This window comes from Ascaphus truei, chromosome 5 (genome assembly GCF_040206685.1).
Source record: "Ascaphus truei isolate aAscTru1 chromosome 5, aAscTru1.hap1, whole genome shotgun sequence".
NCBI lineage: Eukaryota > Metazoa > Chordata > Amphibia > Anura > Ascaphidae > Ascaphus > Ascaphus truei.
Genome location: NC_134487.1, coordinates 51,487,808 through 51,508,185, shown reverse-complemented (window position 1 = coordinate 51,508,185; position 20,378 = coordinate 51,487,808). Strand labels below are relative to the sequence as shown.

Below are 20,378 nucleotides of genomic sequence, written 5' to 3'. Positions count from 1 at the left end.
GTCTGCCCTCACGGCAGTAAGCCCTGGTAAGAGCAGGCCTGCCAGTACTTATCATGGGTTTTCCCCACTCCCAGCAGTGCCTTGAGTGAGGGGGGAGGTAGAACTAGGCTTGGGTTCACCCAATCCTGGGTCAGACCTGGTTCCCTCTTCCTGGCTGTACTTAAGGGGAGTGCCGCCCAAATTTAGTGAGTTCTTCTACCCACTTGAGAGAGGAAGGTCACACACAGGTTGCCTGAATACTAGCCTTTCCTGTTCCTCTTCCCCTCGTGGAGAGTGAGTGTTCACCTTTCCCTTGATCCTGATAGAGGATCAAGGAAGAGCAAGGACTGCTGCGGGGGCCCTTGACCCATAGTGTAGGTCCAGGGACCATCCTACAGCTGGAGATATTGGCCTGGGGGTGTTAAGGATAATGATTTGAATGCCTTTTGCAACTAAATGAGTTCGTATTTATCTAATGTGTGTGCGTCCTTGAATTCTTGGAACTGTTTTAAAATGTAATAAAGAGTTAACACTCACAGAGGCCACACACAGAAACAGTACTGTATGAAAAGTAGAGCAAGCCTAGCAAAAGTTGAAACTATTGATTAATAAATAATAAATATAGAATAAAAGATATACATTTTTATTTTTGTGGTTTCTAAGCAGAATTAATAACACATGCAAGTCTACTGTAATTATACTGCAAAATGCAGCATCATTGATAAAATAAAACAGGAGTGATGATAACAATGTAGAATGTATTGAATATGAAAACATAGCATCATACTGTATAAGGTTTTGTATAAAGCTCACAATTATTCTCTCCTTCTCAATAAAAATTACATTGTCACTTAAAAACATTTCCTCGTTGTTGCACATATTGTTTAAAAAAAAATAATATATAATAATAAAAACAGCAGCTTGAAATACAGCTTTAAACGTAATACTGTACTGTATAGTGTAATACAGTATACTGTAGTACATTATACGGTATTTACCTTCATTATAAACTTTGCCAAACAGGTGGCGATGAGCCACTGTCACTCCTGTAGTCTGCATTATAGTTGGCAGGTGACAGCTGGCCTGCTACACCTGTAGTTGACAGCTGCTGAAGCTGGAAATCATGTTGGTAAGCATGCTGGTACGTGTAATCTGGTTGGAAATCAAGCTGGAATATTTGCGGGTAATCTGGCAGGGACAGGTAGCAAGGATTGCCTTTCACCAGGTTTTCACTGGCAGTCGGACCGTTATTGTAAGCCGGTGCTCATGCCGGCGCTGGTGCCGGCACTGGCACATCGCTGCATTGGGATAAACAGATCGTATATTGATTAAACGCGACCTTTCTTTTTTTGCAGTTGCCATGATCAAACATACTGTAAAAATCTGGGATCACACACCAATATCCTCTTCTATCTCCGACAGGAGGGGCAATGCGAAAAAAGCAATGATCATTAGTTAAGGTTTGCCTTACCGAATGCTTCCACCCATGAACGTCAGGTGAAAAATTGTAAAAATCATAGTTAGAAATGAAATATTCATATATTTCTGATAAAGTTGTCATCTTATCTGTTGCAGCATTAATTGCAGAACATATTAAAAATGCATAAATACAGTCATTTTTTTTTTTTCTATGTGTACGGTGTACGCTGTACACATGGTACACATGGTGCCCAGTCCAGTCAGCAATTGTGCAGGGATAAGAATGTAGAAAAAATCCCACAGCATTGTGTTTTAGAGGGTTTTATTATGAAATGCCTAAATTTGATATAGAATAACCGTAGTTAATTTATATTAACTTATATCTCCATATACTTTGAAGCATATCATCTTCAAACTAAATATAGTCCCTGTATATTTGGATCTGTAATAACCATTGATTCCACATACAGTATGACCACAAGTATCCCAGTGTTTCCTGTTTACACAGACTTGAATCAGATCTAGGAATGTTTCTATACATTTCCTTACTTGGCATTAAAATGCAATATACAATCTATCAGATTTGAGTTTAAATACATATATATATAAAGTGCATAATTCATAAGTACAGATGGCAAAGTACTATTCATCAACAAAGTTCTACTGACATGTTCAGAACAAACTACTTACGCTATGGCACCTATGGGTTTAATAAGGAACTCCAATTTGGACATGAAAAGGTGTATATAAGGAGAGCAGGGAGAGAACACACCCCCTATCAGTCTTGAGAAAGCGTGCATACGCGAAACGGTCGTCGGCGGTGGCTGATCATCACGCAGTGGCTCTTGTCACGGCGAGCTCTGCATATACCTCAGCTCTAAATATATAATTATATGAGTTAATGTTGCGATTGTGGCTAGTGGTTCCGAACACCACATAGACTTATACCCAATCTAGTGAGAGGTGCTCGACCTAGCAGGACAACTTACAGAGCCTGCAACTGATACACTGATCGGATGCATTTGTAACCACTGCCTGATCATACAAACGGTATGTGGTCCCAATGCAATACTGATCTCAAATATCCTGACATTAATCAAGGATCTTTTTAAGTGTCTAGCCTACAATAATCAGGGGTACATTAGGCTGATCTGTTAAAGCATAGTCACCTCCAAATAGTGAAGACTTTACCACTAGATAGCACTTTTTTCAGCAACAGACTGACAATTGATTTAACTAATTCAGATGCATTAAGGAGGAGGGAATACATCTCTTCAATTTTGATAATAGCCCTCCAACATTATAATAAGGAGGGATTACTTAGTGCTAATATATTACCCCATATACATTGTATATGGTGAAACAGGTCTGTGTGTCAAGCTTTTTAACTATATAGTTATTTGGCACATATCTCATCACACCCTGATTATAGCAGGCTTCTGACTGGGATATATGGTCATTTTTATTCTCATTTATGTACACCCCTTTATTTTAAGAGATATACCATTAAAAGTATTTAGTTTAGAGTTATAGAGTGCTACCAGCTCAGTCCTTTTTCTTTTGTGTATTCGTTATAACAATTCTCAGCACAGCACCAATACTCATTCACTCATTTAAACTGACTATTCGCTGAGCAGAGGTTTCTGTCCCCTTCCCCCTCCCCCCATCTGTATACCTAAATTTGATAACGTCTTCAGCGTCTTCAAGGACCAAGGTCAATTCACAATGGACCACTGTGGTACTGTAGACTTGTTTTTTTCTGTTTTTAAACACCTGCAAATTGACACAGTAGCATAGTACTGTACACGTTACAATTCATTCATTTCTGCCACCCAAAGAAATCAGAATCCAGGTAATTCAAAGAAATTAACTGTGGTAAACACAGTTGTGATTGGTGTGATTGGTTGCATTCACGGCAGCGTTCACAGAAGAATAACAAGTGAATGCCACGTGGAATACAGCAGAGTTCACGAAAACGGCTCGTGAAATGTTCGAATAATGACTGATGCATCTGTGTGTATATATATATATATGTATATATATATATATATATATATATATACAAAAACAAAAAAGAAGAACAGGTGCACTGCTAGTGTATTACTGATACACAATTTAATGAACTGAACAGGTAAAAGTAGCTCACTCACAAAAGTAGCTTGTAATCAGACAAGTTATGAGAAGATCTTATGCTCCGTTTTTACAGGCAGTCCCACATGGGGATTCTGAGCTCTCCGGTGTTCTCTGCTATCTGGACCCGGATGTGGGCTGTGTGGGCTGTGTCACCTCCAAATCAGCTCCTCTGGCAACAGAAACCGTAAATTCCACTTCCTGGTACTTGCTGACACCAGCTCAAACTCAGATGCTTCTCAGCGTCTCCGCATACAAATTGCTTGTGACGCTACATGCAATTGGCGACACTACGTGTTTCATCATTCAGACGGCTGAAGATAGCAGAGAACATTGGAGAGCACAGAATAACAACGTAGGACTGCCTGCAGAGATGGAGCATGAGATCTTCTCATAACTTGCTTGATTATAAGCTACTTTTGTGAGTGAGCTACTTTTACCTGTCCAGTCCATTAAATTATGTTTCAGTAATACACTAGGAGTGCGCCTGTTCTTGTTTTTGTAGGTATCTTTGAAGGAAGTGGTGATTCATGAGTTCAGGCTGCAAAGACTCTGGAGGACTGATACAATTGGGACTGGTCATTTTAGTATATATTTTTTATTTTTCATATATATATATATATATATTGTTATTGTTTTTTATTTGTTATAGTCATTTATACTATTCACAATTCTTAATATAGATTATATTGCTATTGGCAGAATCATATATAATTTAACTATATGTATTGATTGCAGCAATATTTGTGACCAATAGCAATTAATTGGTTTCTATAGGATCTGGTTTCTCTTCAACTGGCAATATCAGTTACACCAGTGGATTATTAGTGTTGGAAGCTTTTACACCTAGACTGCACCCAACATATGTACTGTATAACAATTAGGCGCTGTTTAATTGTTTTGTGTGTTTTGTATGTGTATATATATATAATTAAAGAAAAGACTAGAAAGGTCTAATTATCTGCACCAGACAATATATATATATATATATATGCAAAGAAAAGGGTGTTTATTGACCCATAACACAGAGGGTTATGGGTCAATAAACACCCTCATTTTCTTGCATATATTTTGTCTGGTAGACAAATAGAACTTTCTGGTCTATTCTTTAATTGGATATGATTTTATATCGAGCAAACACATTCCTCTGTAGGATACTTACAGTAACACTGAGGGGCCTGGTAGCTTCAATAACTTTTCTGCCCTCTCGAACAGTGTGGCATGTTCCCACCGAACGGTTTATCATGTATGTTATCACGGTATTCAGAATGAATCTGAAACCATTTCCACAAGTCACAAACTGTGAAGTAGGAAAATACCAATACCATACGAGACAGCAGCGATGGTATCTCAGCCTCTTTCAAAGTTCTCCCCATGTGATCTGGCCGTAGTCTGAAAGAGGTGCACATAGAGAGCTGAATCTCCCTGCAGAGCTCTTACAGGCGATCACGCTATTTTTATTTAAAAAGTACTGTAGAAGTGGGTAACAAGAGCTGTGGCAGAAGAGAGAAAAAGGCATCTTAAGCAGCAGCAGGTAAACTGTCAATGATTACTATACAAACCCAAAGTCAGAATGATGACTTTATTGGTACACACAGATAGAACAGGCAAAAACCATGTCCTCCCTTAAATCACTACGGGTATCCACAGCTGATCCAAATTAATTTCAGACCCGGGGACTCCCTGCTTCCCGAGATATGGGCCCCGGTATGGGGTGTCATTGTCTCCTGTGTATTTAAATGTCCAGGTCATGAGACGCAGGAGCTTTAAACATGGCTGCTGGGATACCGGTACCCCATACCGGGACCTGTAACTCCAGAAATGAAATTAATGCAGTTCTGCTCCAGAGACCCCCCAGCGACAGTATAGTGTTATTAAAATGTAAATAAAAACAGCTTCAGTACCTTAGCGGCTAACTGCTAAGACAATGAATGGGTTAAACCTGAATATGTGGTTTCTTGGGGGTTCAGGGGGTGGGTGAAGGGGTTATTTTAACCCCTTCACTACCCTGCGTGTTAACCACTCCCCCGCTACCCACCCGATAGGCCTAAACACCCACCCTGGGACAACTACCCCCTTCACCCAATCCCTCTGTCCCCAAGAAACATTAAAATACAACAACCCTACTGCCCACCTCCTCTACCCCCATTCGTCCCCCCACACACATACAGTCCAATAATGGTCAAAATTACTATTATCCCCTTCCATCCCCCACCCCCTTTCCTCCCCTGGTTTGCACTTGGTATTTATATACTGTACAGTATGATTTCTTACTAAATCCTATGTTGATTTTAACCATTTGAATTATGAAGATGTTCTACTTTGTGAATTAATGATTCTTAACATATTATACTGTATGCGAATATTGATCATTATATATTTTTGTCAGTAATTATCCGACAGGCTCATCATTTTTTAACAATTGTTTGCGAAGGAGGCTTGTATTCTGATTATATAATTGCATTGTATATGGTGAGTAGAGTGACTTGCTCAGGCTTACATCAAGAATATAAGAATAAATATATAAAATAAATATCTATTTTTTTCAAACAGGATATATTATTAATATTATTATGTGTTAATTAGACTAGGTTATAATTAAACTATATACAGTATAACCTAGGATTCAAATTACATCCCTATTCATAGTTAATATGCTATGATCGGTATAATAGTTGATGATAGTTACCCATGAGCAGCACTGGACTCTCTCTATATATAATAATAAAGATTTTTTATATTAATGGTCTTTTATTGTACATATGAATCATTATATCATATATCATATATGCAGGTTTCAATTATCCAATGCAATTGCTATTTATATTTCATCTACTGATTCAGGTGTGATACATCTATTTAATTAGCATGAGGGAGGTTTAAATAGCTTCCTCCCACTGACTATGTCATACTCCTTGAGAGGGCAATTCATGCCCGAAACGCGTGGGAGGACATTCTTCTATCTTTTTTGTTCTGAGTGTTCCATTTTTAATGTAAACTCAATAAAGCACTGCTTTTAACTTTTACCTGGTGAGTCCCAGTATTTTGGAGCGGCTGCTGCATCGATCATTTACCTTCTTCCTGTTACCTTGGATCGTGCCCGCACCGGGGAGTGACATCACTTACCTTCGACACACGTGACACGGGGAGAGAGAGTGAGAGCAACGGAGGACGGCTTCATCGTGAGTACCTGCACACTCCAGGCTGATCCCTATTACACTGCACAATATTCAACAGACTTGGTTCTTGTCTTAGTTTGGCTAGCAGTTATCTCTCCAACACCCTCTCCCTCCTTACGCTCCTCCATTCTCCAGTCATGCTTACCATAGGCACACGCCATGAGGTAGATTGCCTTTGAGCTCTTCAGATGTTTTTTTCTACTTACACACCAACTGGTTGTCATATATTTTTTATTAATACTCAGCTTTGATTATATGCAGTTTAAAGCAATCAGGATATCACACACAGTTAACCAGGGGAACCCCTTCATCTCCTGAGATGCCTGATAGTTAGAGTTGTTTATCTGCGATCGTGTATTCCCGAGCATAGAAGGCTTCAGCATCAATTCTATCCATGGTGAAGTCCAACTTCCCTATTCCCAGGATGAAGCTTATATCTCAGGGAACAGGGTGGGCAATGGTGTGGGGTGGGGGGACTTCCAGTTTTTTGTTTTCATTTATATACAGGAACTCTCTGAGTTTTAAATGTTTCAGACACGATTAGGTGCAAGGTACATGGAAGTATTCAAAAAAGTGCTCTATTGTTATTGAGCATTCCAGGTTGCTTGTCAATATTTTTCAAATGATTACAAATGTCTACCATTAACATAGAGGCCAACATGGAACTAACTTTGTTAGAAAATGTGTAATTTGGATTTTATCTGAAAGCTAAAAATGTAATGAAATACGAAAACCCTGCACTCATTTTTAACTTGGCGTGCAATTTATTAGTAAAATTATACATTTTTGATACTATTTTTTAACAAAGGATTCATGTGGTGGTGGAAAAATAAGTGTGAATAGCGCTAGTGTAAACAATATACAATATACAATATTCAATATTAATTGAACCTGTGATACAGAGTTGTTAAGGTAGTCCTTGAGCCGCCTGAGAGGTTGATCTGGTATCTCCCAACCAGATATAAAGTCTGTGTGGATGAAACCTCCTATGGCGCTGAGGGAAGAATGGACGTTGATTCTCTTGCAATAGATCTTTTCTTTGAGCTGAAAAAACCTCAGAAAAGGAAGACAAAAAAAGGCAAAAAACACTGCAATAGTGTATTACCCAGGGATATGCTAGTGTGTACAAATCAAGAGCATTTATTAAAACATGACAATTAGGACATAGATCCCTGACGAAGAGACCCATTAATAGGAGTTTCGAAACGCGAAGGAGAGGTTTTTGGCAACTCAGGGACACCGTAGCTTTGGAATCCAGGTGGTGACGTCATCGGAGGAGACGATCAGGTGAACTCGGGCAGCAAGTGATCAACGAGCCCACGAGCATTGAAGCCGGTCCCCCCGCATTAATAGACGGACGCACCCCACAGCGAGCGGTGTCTTCTGGAGGAAAAGACCTTAAACCCTTGCACATGTCCTACTCATGTCCGGTGAGTAGGATTTCAATTTTACCACGGCGGAGCAGCACATCTTCCTTAGCACAAGCGCTTGGAAGTTTTATATCTTATCTGATTAATCTATTAATTGTTTAAATGTCATATATGTCCTAATTGTCATGTTTTAATAAATGTTCTTGATTTGTACACACTAGCATATCCCTGGGTAATACACTATTGCAGTGTTTTTTGCCTTTTTTTGTCTTCCTTTTCTGAGGTTTTTTCAGCTCAAAGAAAAGATCTGTTGCAAGAGAATCAACGTCCATTCTTCCCTCAGCGCCATAGGAGGTTTCATCCACAAAGGATTCATGTGATTGCATCTGTTGATTAAAAAAATGATTTAAGCCTCCAGACGACATAAGGTAAAAAGCATTTAAGCAGGTATTTACACTAAATACATAATATCACTTATCGTCTTGGGGACATAAACATCTTCACTTTTACAAGAGAAGGTACTGTCCATACACACCAGATCCATGGGTCCAGAGCTTTTCAGGTGAGCCATTGGCGCAGCCCTGGTATGCACGGTTACACCGCCTACAGTGCAGTTCTACTGACTCCCTCATCTTTGGCTAGAAAAATCGATCACAAAGCAGCCCAAAGATTTTATCGATTCCAAGATGACCGTGGCCCTCATGCAACGCTCGAAAGACCATCGGTTGTAGAGTCTTAGGTAGGATCAAACTGTCGTCTATCCGAGTGATTGTGGTACGGCACTACCCTATACAGGAGACAATATCAAGTTCGAACTAGTCCATTTCTCTCATTAGCGGAGGTACTATTTCTTTAGGAGCACGTTTAAGTAAGGCTGGATTATTTTGTTGGAGGGCTTGACGAACTATTTTTGCCACTGGATCATGAATTTGATATTGTACCAGATCCTTCCATGCGATAATTTTGTCAGATGTAATGTTCATCCCTTCCGGGTGGCGGTACGCGCCCGGGATAGCTTTAGACTGGCATCCTAAATAATCCACTACCCTCAATTCAGAGAAGGCACCTCGGTCTTGCACCACAGTCGCAATGGAGCACATTGCCTGTACCCCCGGTCCAGGAATTTCTTCCCAGACGCCATCGTCAGGAGTAGGATTCAGTCCTGGTTGTCTTGACAGGGCGCCAGCACCAATGTTCAGGGGCCCAGGCTGGTACTTAAGAGTGAATTGATAATTTGAGAGCGCCGCCAACCAGCGATGGCCGGTGGCATCCAACTTGGCGGACATGTTTATGTACGTCAACGGGTTGTTATCGGTCCGTACTTCAAAGGTGACTCCATACAAGTAGTCATGAAGCTTGTCCACGATAGCCCATTTGAGAGCTAGAAACTCCAGTTTGTGTACAGGGTAGTTCGGCTCAGTGGGCGTTAAGCTATGACTGACCCACCTTTGAATCTGAGAGAGAGAAAGAGAGGACAGAAGCCTGATAATCCCACTTAAAGGACGGTTTGAGTTTGTATACACTCTTGCATATACTGTGGACTTTTGACCAGGGCTTGATTCTGAGCTTATTCTTAATTGGCTACTTTGTGTCTTGTAGGGGGGTTAGGGTTAAGGGAAGTCCTTGTGGTTCCGTGGACCCAAGGGAACGGGCCTGAGGAAAGGGTTGTTACCCTGAAACGTTGCCCCTCTTACCCTCCCCCATTGTCTTATTCTATGTTTATTTGTTTGCAGTTTTTCCTTTAGTGTTTTTTTCCCCACTCCCCTTCCCTGTGTCTCTCCCCCCTACTCTTGTGCTTTTAAAGATCCATATATTCTGCATTTATAGTCGTGTAGCATTTCCATATTTGTGTGATACCTATTCTCTCTGTGTCTCTCTCTCTCTCTGTCTTTCTCTCTGTCTTTCTCTCTGTCTCTCTCTCTGTCTGTCTGTCTCTCTGTCTCTCTTTCTTTCTCTCTCTCTGTCTCTCTCTCTCTCTCTCTCTGTCTCTCTCCCTGTCTCTCTCTCTGTGTGTCTCTCTTTCTGTCTCTCTCTGTGTCTCTCTCTGTGTCTCTCTCTCTCTGTCTCTCTCTCTGTCTCTCTCTCTGTCTCTCTCTCTGTCTCTCTCTGTCTCTCTCTCTGTCTCTCTCTCTGTCTCTCTCCTATCACTCTCTGTCACTCTCTCTGTCTGTTTCTCTCTGTATGTCTCTCTCTCTGCCTGTCTCTCTCTCTTTTTGTTTCTCTGTCTGTCTGTCTCTCTGCCTCTGCCTCTATCTCGGTCTCTCTCTCTCTCTCTCTCTCTCTCTCTCTCTCTCTCTCTCTCTCTCTCTCTCTCTCTCTCTCTCTCTCTGTCTTTCGCTGTCTCTCTCTCTATCTGTCCCTGTCTGTCCTCTCTGTGTCTCTCTCTATGTCTCTCTCTGTCTCTGTCTCTCTCTCTCTATGTCTCTCTGTATCTGTCTGTCTGTCTGTCTCTCTCTCTATGTCTCTCTCTTTGTCTCTTTCTGTCTCTGTCTCTCTCTGTCTCTCTCTATGGGCCTCATGCAGTAAGCGTCGATTAAGTGAAAACGGCAAGTTTACCGATTAGTCATGTTAATGGCGATTTTTCCTCTCCGTATGCAGTAAGTGCCAAATACATTCAAAATGAACCCGAAAAAAAATCCGCCCACTCTCACGATGATTATCCGATCACACACAGGTGTATCGGCGTGCGTGGCGGGGTGCTGATAGGTTGCCCAATCACAAATCTTGCTGAATCAGGCGAAACAAGCATGTATTGGATTGCGCGCCATATTTAAAGGCAACGTGTACTGCTAATCATTCTCTGTGTTGTTGGGAGTGAGAGAGAGAGAGAGACGCACAGAGCTGGCTGATTGAACATTTGCATATTGACGGAGAGACTTGTTGTGTATTGGGTGAGCTTTGTCCATTGTTGTTTTGTTTACATCTTTGTCTTGTTTTATATGTGGAAGTGTTTCGTGTGATTGGCTGTACATTAGTTGTCTGTTTTTTGTGAGTGCTGGAAGTATGCCCGCAAAGCGTGGGAAGAGTGATGCTGGTGGGAGTGGGAGTGCTACTCGTGCGAGTACGCGTCGGAGTGAACGTACTGTTCAGGGGAGTGATGTTGCTGGTGCACCGAGTGGTGTTGCTGGGAGTGGGAGTGCTGTTGCTGGGAGTGGGAGTGTTGTTGCTGGGAGTGGGAGTGCTGTTGCTGGGAGTGGGAGTGCTGTTGCTGGGAGTGGGAGTGCTGTTGCTGTGAGTGGGAGTGTTGTTGCTGGGAGTGTGAGTGCTGTTGCTGGGAGTGGGAGTGCTGTTGCTAGGAGTGGGAGTGCTGGTGCTAGGAGTGGGAGTGCTGGTGCTAGGAGTGGGAGTGCTGGTGCTAGGAGTGGGAGTGCTGGTGCTGTGAGTGCTGCTGGTGGCGCAGTTGCTGATGGGGTGGATGGTGGTGGCGTGCTTGCTGGTGGGCAGCTTTTGGAGGCTCTTCCATTGGAAGAAGGAGAGTCCAGTCAGCACCAGCCAAGCTCTGACCCTAAACCTGCTCGGAAGAAACGTGTGGAGAAGCCACGTAATCCTCGCTTCAATGACCAGGAAAATACAGCTCTTGTCACTGGCATTCTGGAGCACTATGACAGTATATATGGACATTTACTAGGTAAGTGTACCTTTACATTTATTATTCAAATACATGTGATCCTAGGTCATCTGAGTTTTGTTCATATGCAAATATGGGTTCAGAATATCTTTCTATGTTAATTAGTCTGGAAACACAGCTTTTTATCATGCCTTACAAGGACAACTAAACACAGGCGGTCAATTTGCCATAACTGCATACAATATGAATGCAACCTTGCTTACATGTATAGGTTTAGTAGTGAATGCTCATGTGCTTCACATATTACACATAAAACAGCATGTTTGCTATCTCTTGGAACAGCTAGCAGTGTAGGAAACTGGTGCTTCTATTATTATTCATTTACCTCATATATTTTATATGTTTTTCAAGGGCGGACAAGTTCAGCAAGCAGAAAAGAAATGTGGGACACAATAGTCATTGGTGTCAATGCGTGTGGGAATTATGTGAGGGACAAGCGGAATTGTCACAAGAGATTTGATGATATTAGGTCCAAATTGAAAAAGAAAATACAACACCAACGCGTGCATGCTACTGGCACTGGAGGTGGGCCGACACCACAACGTCTCATATTAAGTCCATTGGAGGAGCTGCTTCGGGCAAAATTACTTCCCGTCGTCGTGGAAGGCTTACCTGGTGACCGGGATATTGGAATTTATCCCTCACAATTTCCACCAGGTGAGAAATATTACTGTACTAGGCGTGTCGTTGCTTACAGTTATTTTGCATATTTACACTGCTTTTTATACTGTCTTCACAATATAAGCATACCTGCATCTATATATGTATATGTCTGATTCTGTATATATATATATATCTCAAAATAGACATATATGTTGTAGTCCTACTAAAAGCAGTAACTAATATAGCACGTGCCATTGCGTGCTCATTTACATGTGAATTCCCAAAATGCATTGCTGCAGTGGAAGCAATTGATGGTGGGCGAAGACGGGGAACAACAGGGTAGTACACATGTGTAACACATGTTAATGAGAAATTATTACTAGCTACAGGTACAGAACAGAAATATGTATAATATTATTGTGTATTTTATTTATTTTACTCCGACAAACATGACATTACTGCCTATTTTAAGCATGCATCAAATATATTGCATGCAACGGCCTACAAACATCACTTGCACTAACACATCTATAGTTGTTAATGAAAAGGTCCATTTTTGCTTTAAGTCATATACAGACAGCATAATGAGGCACACGTATCATATGTTATGTCATTGTTTTCATAACTTAAAAACTGCACACGACTATTTAGCTCATCTACCATTGTGTTAAAGCAGCTGCAATTAATATCTCATCACAGCATACACTTCAACAGAGGGGGTGGGGTTCAGCACACACACTAATTACAGCCTCATTTTAGGGTCAACATAGTTCACATGTAGCAAAGGAGGGGAGAAAACGGAGCACTAGATCCACGAGGCTATGCCAAAAAATGCAAGGATGCGTTCCCACAGTGCAGGCTTATTTAATGGTCAGATACAAAAAAGATACACACCAACGCGTTTCGGACTACAACAAGTCCTTTCTCAAGGTGAATAAAATACTTACCCCCCTGGAGTGTTATTTATATGAATTACCTGCACCTCTGTGCCAATCGCGGCACTTCCGCATTGATCACGTGATCGGAGCGTCAAGTGTCATTGCGTGGTGGTGCGTCATCTCACGCATGGGGTATCGCGCCTGGACACACACAGGACCTAGTCAGGGAACGAGTGAAGCATGAAAACGTGACCACAAGTGCCCTGAACTGTGTCTCATGCCTTGCCCAATGCGAGAGTCCCAGCGCGTGAATGGGTGTGACGTCATCACGTCACGCTAGATGAGGGATGATTGGGAGGTGTAATTAAAAAAAAAAACTTGAAAAAACTTTATTGAATACACACACTCCAAAGGGGGAACATCAAGGTAAACTTAATGAAAAATTAAAAAGACATGACAAGTGTTATAAAAAGACAAACGTTTAAAAAAACAATAACTGTTTAACATTAATTAAATGAACAACCTTTGATATTGGGTATTGTTATCAAAATATCATGGTAACGATGGGTGTGCATGGGGTTGAGTGATTACACTTAATGTATACATTAGTATATGGCAAGAAAACATACAAAATATATTCACTAATTTAGGTTTGCTTTTTAGAACAACACTGACCCTCTTTCTCCTGTTTCTAATATTACAGATTGTGCTCATTATGTCAAGCAGTTTACCTTCAAAGAGCATTGTTGTGCACAGGATTTGGTTGATTTGATTATTGAAAATACTGATGATACAGATGTCCCTTCCTCCTTTTTAGGTAGACGACCATCGGGCTTCAGAAAAAAATCTGTTTTTTATCCAGCACACATGAAAGGCAACTGTCTGGCTACTTTTGAGCAACTCATAGAACGAGATCTATCTCTCCTGTCCAGAGGTTACTCATTCTCTCTCTCACCATTGCACCATACAATTGATAACCTTACTGTCTTAGAGAGGGCTGCACTCAATACACTAAAGGCCAACAGCTCACTGGTTGTAAAGGGAGCGGACAAAGGAGGGGCCATTGTGGTCCTCAACAAAAAGGATTACAAACTTGAGGCCCTTCGACAATTAAATGACCAATCATCCTATGTTCTCCTGAGAGGAGACCCCACTGATACATTTGTAAGGGAGCTAAGATCACTCTTAGATGAGGGCTCCATTTTGGGTGCCCTTGACTCCAGCGAGCTGGAGGCCCTGTTTCGTCCCTATCCCATCATACCTATCTTTCACCATCTCCCAAAGATCCACAAGACTTTGGTCTCCCCCCCAGGGAGGCCAATTGTCTCCAGTATTGGATCTTTGGGAGATGGTGTATCAAGATATGTCGATCATTTCCTACAAAACATGGTGCAAGCGTTACCTTCACACATAAAAGATAGTGGAGATCTTCAGAATCAACTTCGCCTCATCAGATGGGAAAGTATTTATATTTGGTTGAGCCTTGACATAACATCGCTATATACAGTTATACTGCATGAACATGGGATGGCAGCTGTCAGGTTTTATTTACAACATTCAGATTTACCACCGGCACAGAGCACTTTTATTTTGAATGCGATACATTTTTTGTTAACCCACAACTACTTTATGTTCGACGGGGATTTTTTTCTACAAACACGTGGTACCGCCATGGGGACAAGTTTTGCCCCCTCCTACGCAAACTTGTTCCTAGGTTGGTGGGAGTCGGTCCACGTGTTTGGGGAAAAAAATCCCTTTAGACACCTTATCACTTTTTACAAACGTTACATTGACGACCTTATCTTTATTTGGAATGGGGATGAACACTCACTCTTATTATTTATTGAGCACCTTAATGATAATCACTTAAATCTAAAATTCACGGCAAATTATGACTTTCACCATATTCACTTCTTAGATTTATTTTTATTTATTGATATGCACAAAAATATCACCACCACTGTTTATCGGAAATCAAACTCACGTAATACACTGCTACGTGCTGACAGCTGCCATCCTAAATCACTCATTAGGGGCATTCCAAAAGGCCAACTAATACGATTAAAAAGAATTTGTACAAAAAATGAAGATTTTCTCATACAATCCCTTGACCTGATGAGTCGTTTTGAAGCTAGGGGGTACAATAAGAAAGATCTTAATAAAGCATTTGAAGAAGTTAATTTGATGAGTAGAGAGGATCTCCTGGACAGGAGTAAAAATAGAAAAATGAAACATTCCCAATCACCATACTTTATTGTTCAACACAGTAATCAAGCAATGACTATCAAACACATAGTCAAAAAACATTGGGCAGTGTTGGCAGCAGATCCAATACTACACTCTATTTATGAGGAGGGTCCTAGATTCGTGTTTCGGAGGGCTAAAACAATAGCCAACTATGTCTCTGCAAGCATGTTCTCTTCGGAGTCAGTACCTGTCAATAGGTCACCCCTGGGTAACCATAAGTGTTCAAAATGTAAAATTTGTAAATTTATGAATCAAACTACTGAATTCATTTCATTTAAAACTAAAAACAAATTTCGGTTGAAACATTTCATTAATTGTGACACCACACACGTGGTATACCTGCTCAAATGTGGCTGTGGCAAGCAGTATGTCGGCCGCACTATAAGATGTCTCAAAGTTCGTATATTAGAACATCTGCGCCTTATTGCAAAAAAAGATACCAGTCACCCAGTGTCCAATCATTTCACACATTGTAGCTTGGGCAATGTTAACAATCTAACCTGCCAAGGTATAGAACATGTACCATTCCCCACGAGAGGGGGCAATAGGTTGAATGTTCTGAACAAGAGAGAACTATATTGGATTTTCACCTTACAGACACGGATCCCTCACGGTTTAAATTCCGATTGGGATATAGGATCTCTCTTGTTCGACACATAAAACCTGTTCTAATACTTAAAATGTATGCTCCTTCGAGTGTTGTTGCTTAGATATAATTGTCAGAGAATAATGTTGAAACATTATGGAATTGATTTTCAGGGACTGTGCATAAAATATAAAAATGTTAATTTTCCGTTATACAATATATTTGTGCCATATAATAGAGACATTGCACAACCCTGATAATTATTACATATTTCAAATACTACCTCACAGATTGTCCCTCCTACAGAGTGACCAAAATCAAGTTGTAAAGTATTGATGTCCAACTAGGTTTATATTAGATCTTATTACTTAATGCACAATATGTACATAACCCTATTCGAATTAAGATCAGGATTGTACAATTCTCATTAAACAATTTGTCACCCATTCAGTCCTATGTCAGTTTCCTTAGGGGCATTGGGGTTGTTCTAAAAAGCAAACCTAAATTAGTGAATATATTTTGTATGTTTTCTTGCCATATACTAATGTATACATTAAGTGTAATCACTCAACCCCATGCACACCCATCGTTACCATGATATTTTGATAACAATACCCAATATCAAAGGTTGTTCATTTAATTAATGTTAAACAGTTATTGTTTTTTTAAACGTTTGTCTTTTTATAACACTTGTCATGTCTTTTTAATTTTTCATTAAGTTTACCTTGATGTTCCCCCTTTGGAGTGTGTGTATTCAATAAAGTTTTTTCAAGTTTTTTTTTTTAATTACACCTCCCAATCATCCCTCATCTAGCGTGACGTGATGACGTCACACCCATTCACGCGCTGGGACTCTCGCATTGGGCAAGGCATGAGACACAGTTCAGGGCACTTGTGGTCACGTTTTCATGCTTCACTCGTTCCCTGACTAGGTCCTGTGTGTGTCCAGGCGCGATACCCCATGCGTGAGATGACGCACCACCACGCAATGACGCTTGACGCTCCGATCACGTGATCAATGCGGAAGTGCCGCGATTGGCACAGAGGTGCAGGTAATTCATATAAATAACACTCCAGGGGGGTAAGTATTTTATTCACCTTGAGAAAGGACTTGTTGTAGTCCGAAACGCGTTGGTGTGTATCTTTTTTGTATCTGACCATTAAATAAGCCTGCACTGTGGGAACGCATCCTTGCATTTTTTGGCATAGCCTCGTGGATCTAGTGCTCCGTTTTCTCCCCTCCTTTGCTACATTTGCTCTTCAACAGGCGGAGGCACAGTTAACCCGTGGACACCTGGACACCTGAGGACCCACTCTTCATCGTGGACACCTTCCCATGTGAGTCTCTCCAGGATAGTTCTGGACTTTATTCATAATGATTGTTCCTTTATAGATGCTTACTACTCAAACATCCTTACTACCGTGCATTGTGGGATTGTAGTGTTTACATGCATCTTTTGGACATTTCATATTTATATCCATTATTGGGTTAATCCACTTTTCTACAATCAAGACATGTGTAGTGTTCGCTGTATTCTTTAGAGCACCATACAACGTTTTCATCAACATAGTTCACACCATTTTCACCTGTTTCAAGTAATTGAAAGGTGTGGCTGATTAGGCTTTTTGGGGAAGGGAATACCGTTCTTACAACCTGACTAGCACAACTGAAGTTAATCACTCATTTGAAAGCTTAACTTTAGCTACTAAATGCCCCAACAACTCATTACTTATCAAAGCGTACGTCACACATTAGTTCACTCATATCTATAGTTGAACTACTATCAACGACACATTATCACACACTGCATGTGTTGTCTTGTTGAGTCACAGCCACATTCAGGTGTGCCACATCTTATATTAATGTACCACACATATCCTCTACCAAAAACAACACTTTTTGCAATATGACCACCTTCATGATAACCATTGTGAATGGTCATCTCATGATAGTTATGTACATTATGATACTGATATCACTACACAACATATGATTTTTATGTACAAATTTAATCTATTTATCCTCACGCATTACTGCAGAAACATAGTATGTTTTATGTTAGGGAACTCAAAAGTTCTAAGTACACAGGCATGTACATTGTTATTACAACTATTTATGTTCACTTTCACACACACATTTTGGGTTAAGGAAATGATGCTGTTAGGTACTCATAAATACAGAACATACAATAACTGTTTGTTCAATATTTACACATGTAAATGTAAAACTTATGTTATTGTTATATATAGTTGCCCCTGAAGGACATGTGTCACCTGAGACGGAACAAGTGTCTTCACCTGGGTCAGCCAGCTCAACACACCTAGAAGGTGAGTGTATCAGTTGGTGGCCATATAATATGTGCTCTTCTATATGTTATGTTGTCATGTTCATTATTTGTTTTGCACATCTTCTTTAAATAGGATTACTTAGTGTCAGTGAAAATGAAGTGTAAGGCAACATGTATTGTGTTAGTGATGTTAACTATCATGTAGGAGTTGTGAGTTTACAGAAAGTTTTCATTCACTCATATTTCATACTGAGTCCAAACATTATTCTTAAGTCAAGGTAGTTTTTAATGTGAGGTTATAAAACGTATGGAAACATGTTAGTTGTTACTTATGACACAGTAGAATTACATAGTAACACAGCAGAGATTAACATGCCATTTAATAATGTGTACATTTATTTGTAGAACATGATGAAGAGGATTTTGATGATGATGATGATGATGATGATGCCGCCGCCGCCGCCATAGACACACAAATACAAGCAAGTGACCATGAAGAGGTTCCAATTGAAACTGTTTTACCGCCAAAACGTCCAGCAAATACCACATATGATGCAATTGTAGCTTCTGAGGGAAAAATTGTGGAAGCAGAAAATCGTCGCCATTCTGACCTGATGACAGTGCTGGAAAGGATGATTGCACTGCAGGAAGAAACAGTTTCACAATTGGCACATCTCCACAGAGTCTTCATTGAAGTGCCTAAACAGTTGCAAAAAATCAACACCTCATTCGAAGCATTAGTTGTTCAGCAAACACAAGCTAATTACTGGAGAATGACTAATGTACCACAATTCAACACCTCCCAGCCAGGATCTGTTCATGCAGGTCAGTTTTCACCACATTCATCTGATATTCATTCACCAGGCCCAAATGTTACCGGTCAAGTAGCAGACATTGCTGTGCAGGTTCCTGATGACATCCTACCGCTGCCATCTGTACAAATTCAGCAGCAGACACCTACAAATGAGGCGACAAAAACAAAACAAGACACACATGAAACAGACCAACCATCACTTGTGCAGTGTCTACCAACTTGCTCACATGTGTCAGTGGGCACAAGCCCTGTCCGTGAACAGTCACTACCCAAAAGCCCTGTAGGTGAGTCACTGCCCAAAAGCCCTGTAGGTGAATCGCTGCCCAAAAGCCCTGTAGGTGAATCGCTGCCCAATAGCCCTGTAGGTGAATCGCTGCCCAAAAGCCCTGTAGGTGAATCACTGCCCAAAAGCCCTGTAGGTGAGTCACTGGCCACAAGCCCTGTAGGTGAGTCACTGGCCACAAGCCCCGTAGGTGAACAGTCACTGCCCAAAAGCCCTGTAGGTGAGTCACTGGCCACAAGCCCTGCCCGTGAAGTGCCAGAGGCCACTCAAAGTGGCTCTGTTGTGCCTAAAGTTGGTGGCAAAAGAAAAAGGAAAATTCAAGAGACAACAAGCAGGCCTGTTACTCGCTCGCAAAAGGAACAAAAAAAATAAATCTTATAATTCAGAAAATATGTCTTTGGCCTTGTTTTGTTGACTTCAGATTATCTAATTACTATTGTATGTATGCTGAAGACTGTGTTGTTTCCAAACTTTCAAGTATGTTCTTGTACACGTGAAGTTTTGGAAATGTTAACACTCCTAATTAATGAATAGTGTTATAAATATTTATGTTTTAATCGTCTGTTCAGTAATGGTCCACCAGGAGCCAGTTGCTAAGTTTAGAGAAGCTGCCATTGACTTTGCAGCAAAACATTGCATTTGGGTGTGTTAATTGGTGTAATCATTGCATGTGCATATTATTTTCATGCAATTATAAAAGCACCTATTTAACTGCAAACATCTTTCTTGTACGTGTACAGCAGGATTTTGTGTTAAATATTACTTACCTTTGGTGGCCATTGTAATGTTGTCCTTTAATCATTTATGTGTTCTTGTTTCAAGAACATCTCTGAATTGATACTAATATATATGTAGTATGTATTGATATATGCACACACACACACACAGACACACACTGTGTGTGTGTGTGTGTGTGTATATATAGTACTATCTAAACTGGTATAGATGTATTTACAAAAAACATACACTTCATG

The 20,378-nt window shown here is 40.6% G+C and overlaps 1 protein-coding gene across 1 annotated transcript; it reads left to right on the top strand.

Annotated features, from left to right (window-relative positions):
• Positions 1–14,857: 14,857 nt before the first annotated feature.
• LOC142494642 (uncharacterized) lies at positions 14,858–19,776 on the top strand. Its single transcript, XM_075599074.1, has 3 exons — positions 14,858–14,900; positions 18,270–18,347; positions 18,713–19,776. Exons 1-3 carry the CDS (start codon positions 14,858–14,860, stop codon positions 19,774–19,776), a joined length of 1,185 nt encoding a protein of 394 aa, XP_075455189.1.
• Positions 19,777–20,378: the final 602 nt, after the last annotated feature.

Excerpts from the sequence above, each read along its gene's own strand:
- LOC142494642 (XM_075599074.1), top strand. The coding sequence starts at position 14,858 with ATGGGGACAAGTTTTGCCCCCTCCTACGCAAACTTGTTCCTAG. Across the intron at positions 14,901-18,269 it reads CTACGCAAACTTGTTCCTAG|TTGCCCCTGAAGGACATGTG; the intron begins GTTGGTGGGAGT and ends TGTTATATATAG. Across the intron at positions 18,348-18,712 it reads CAGCTCAACACACCTAGAAG|AACATGATGAAGAGGATTTT; the intron begins GTGAGTGTATCA and ends ATTTATTTGTAG.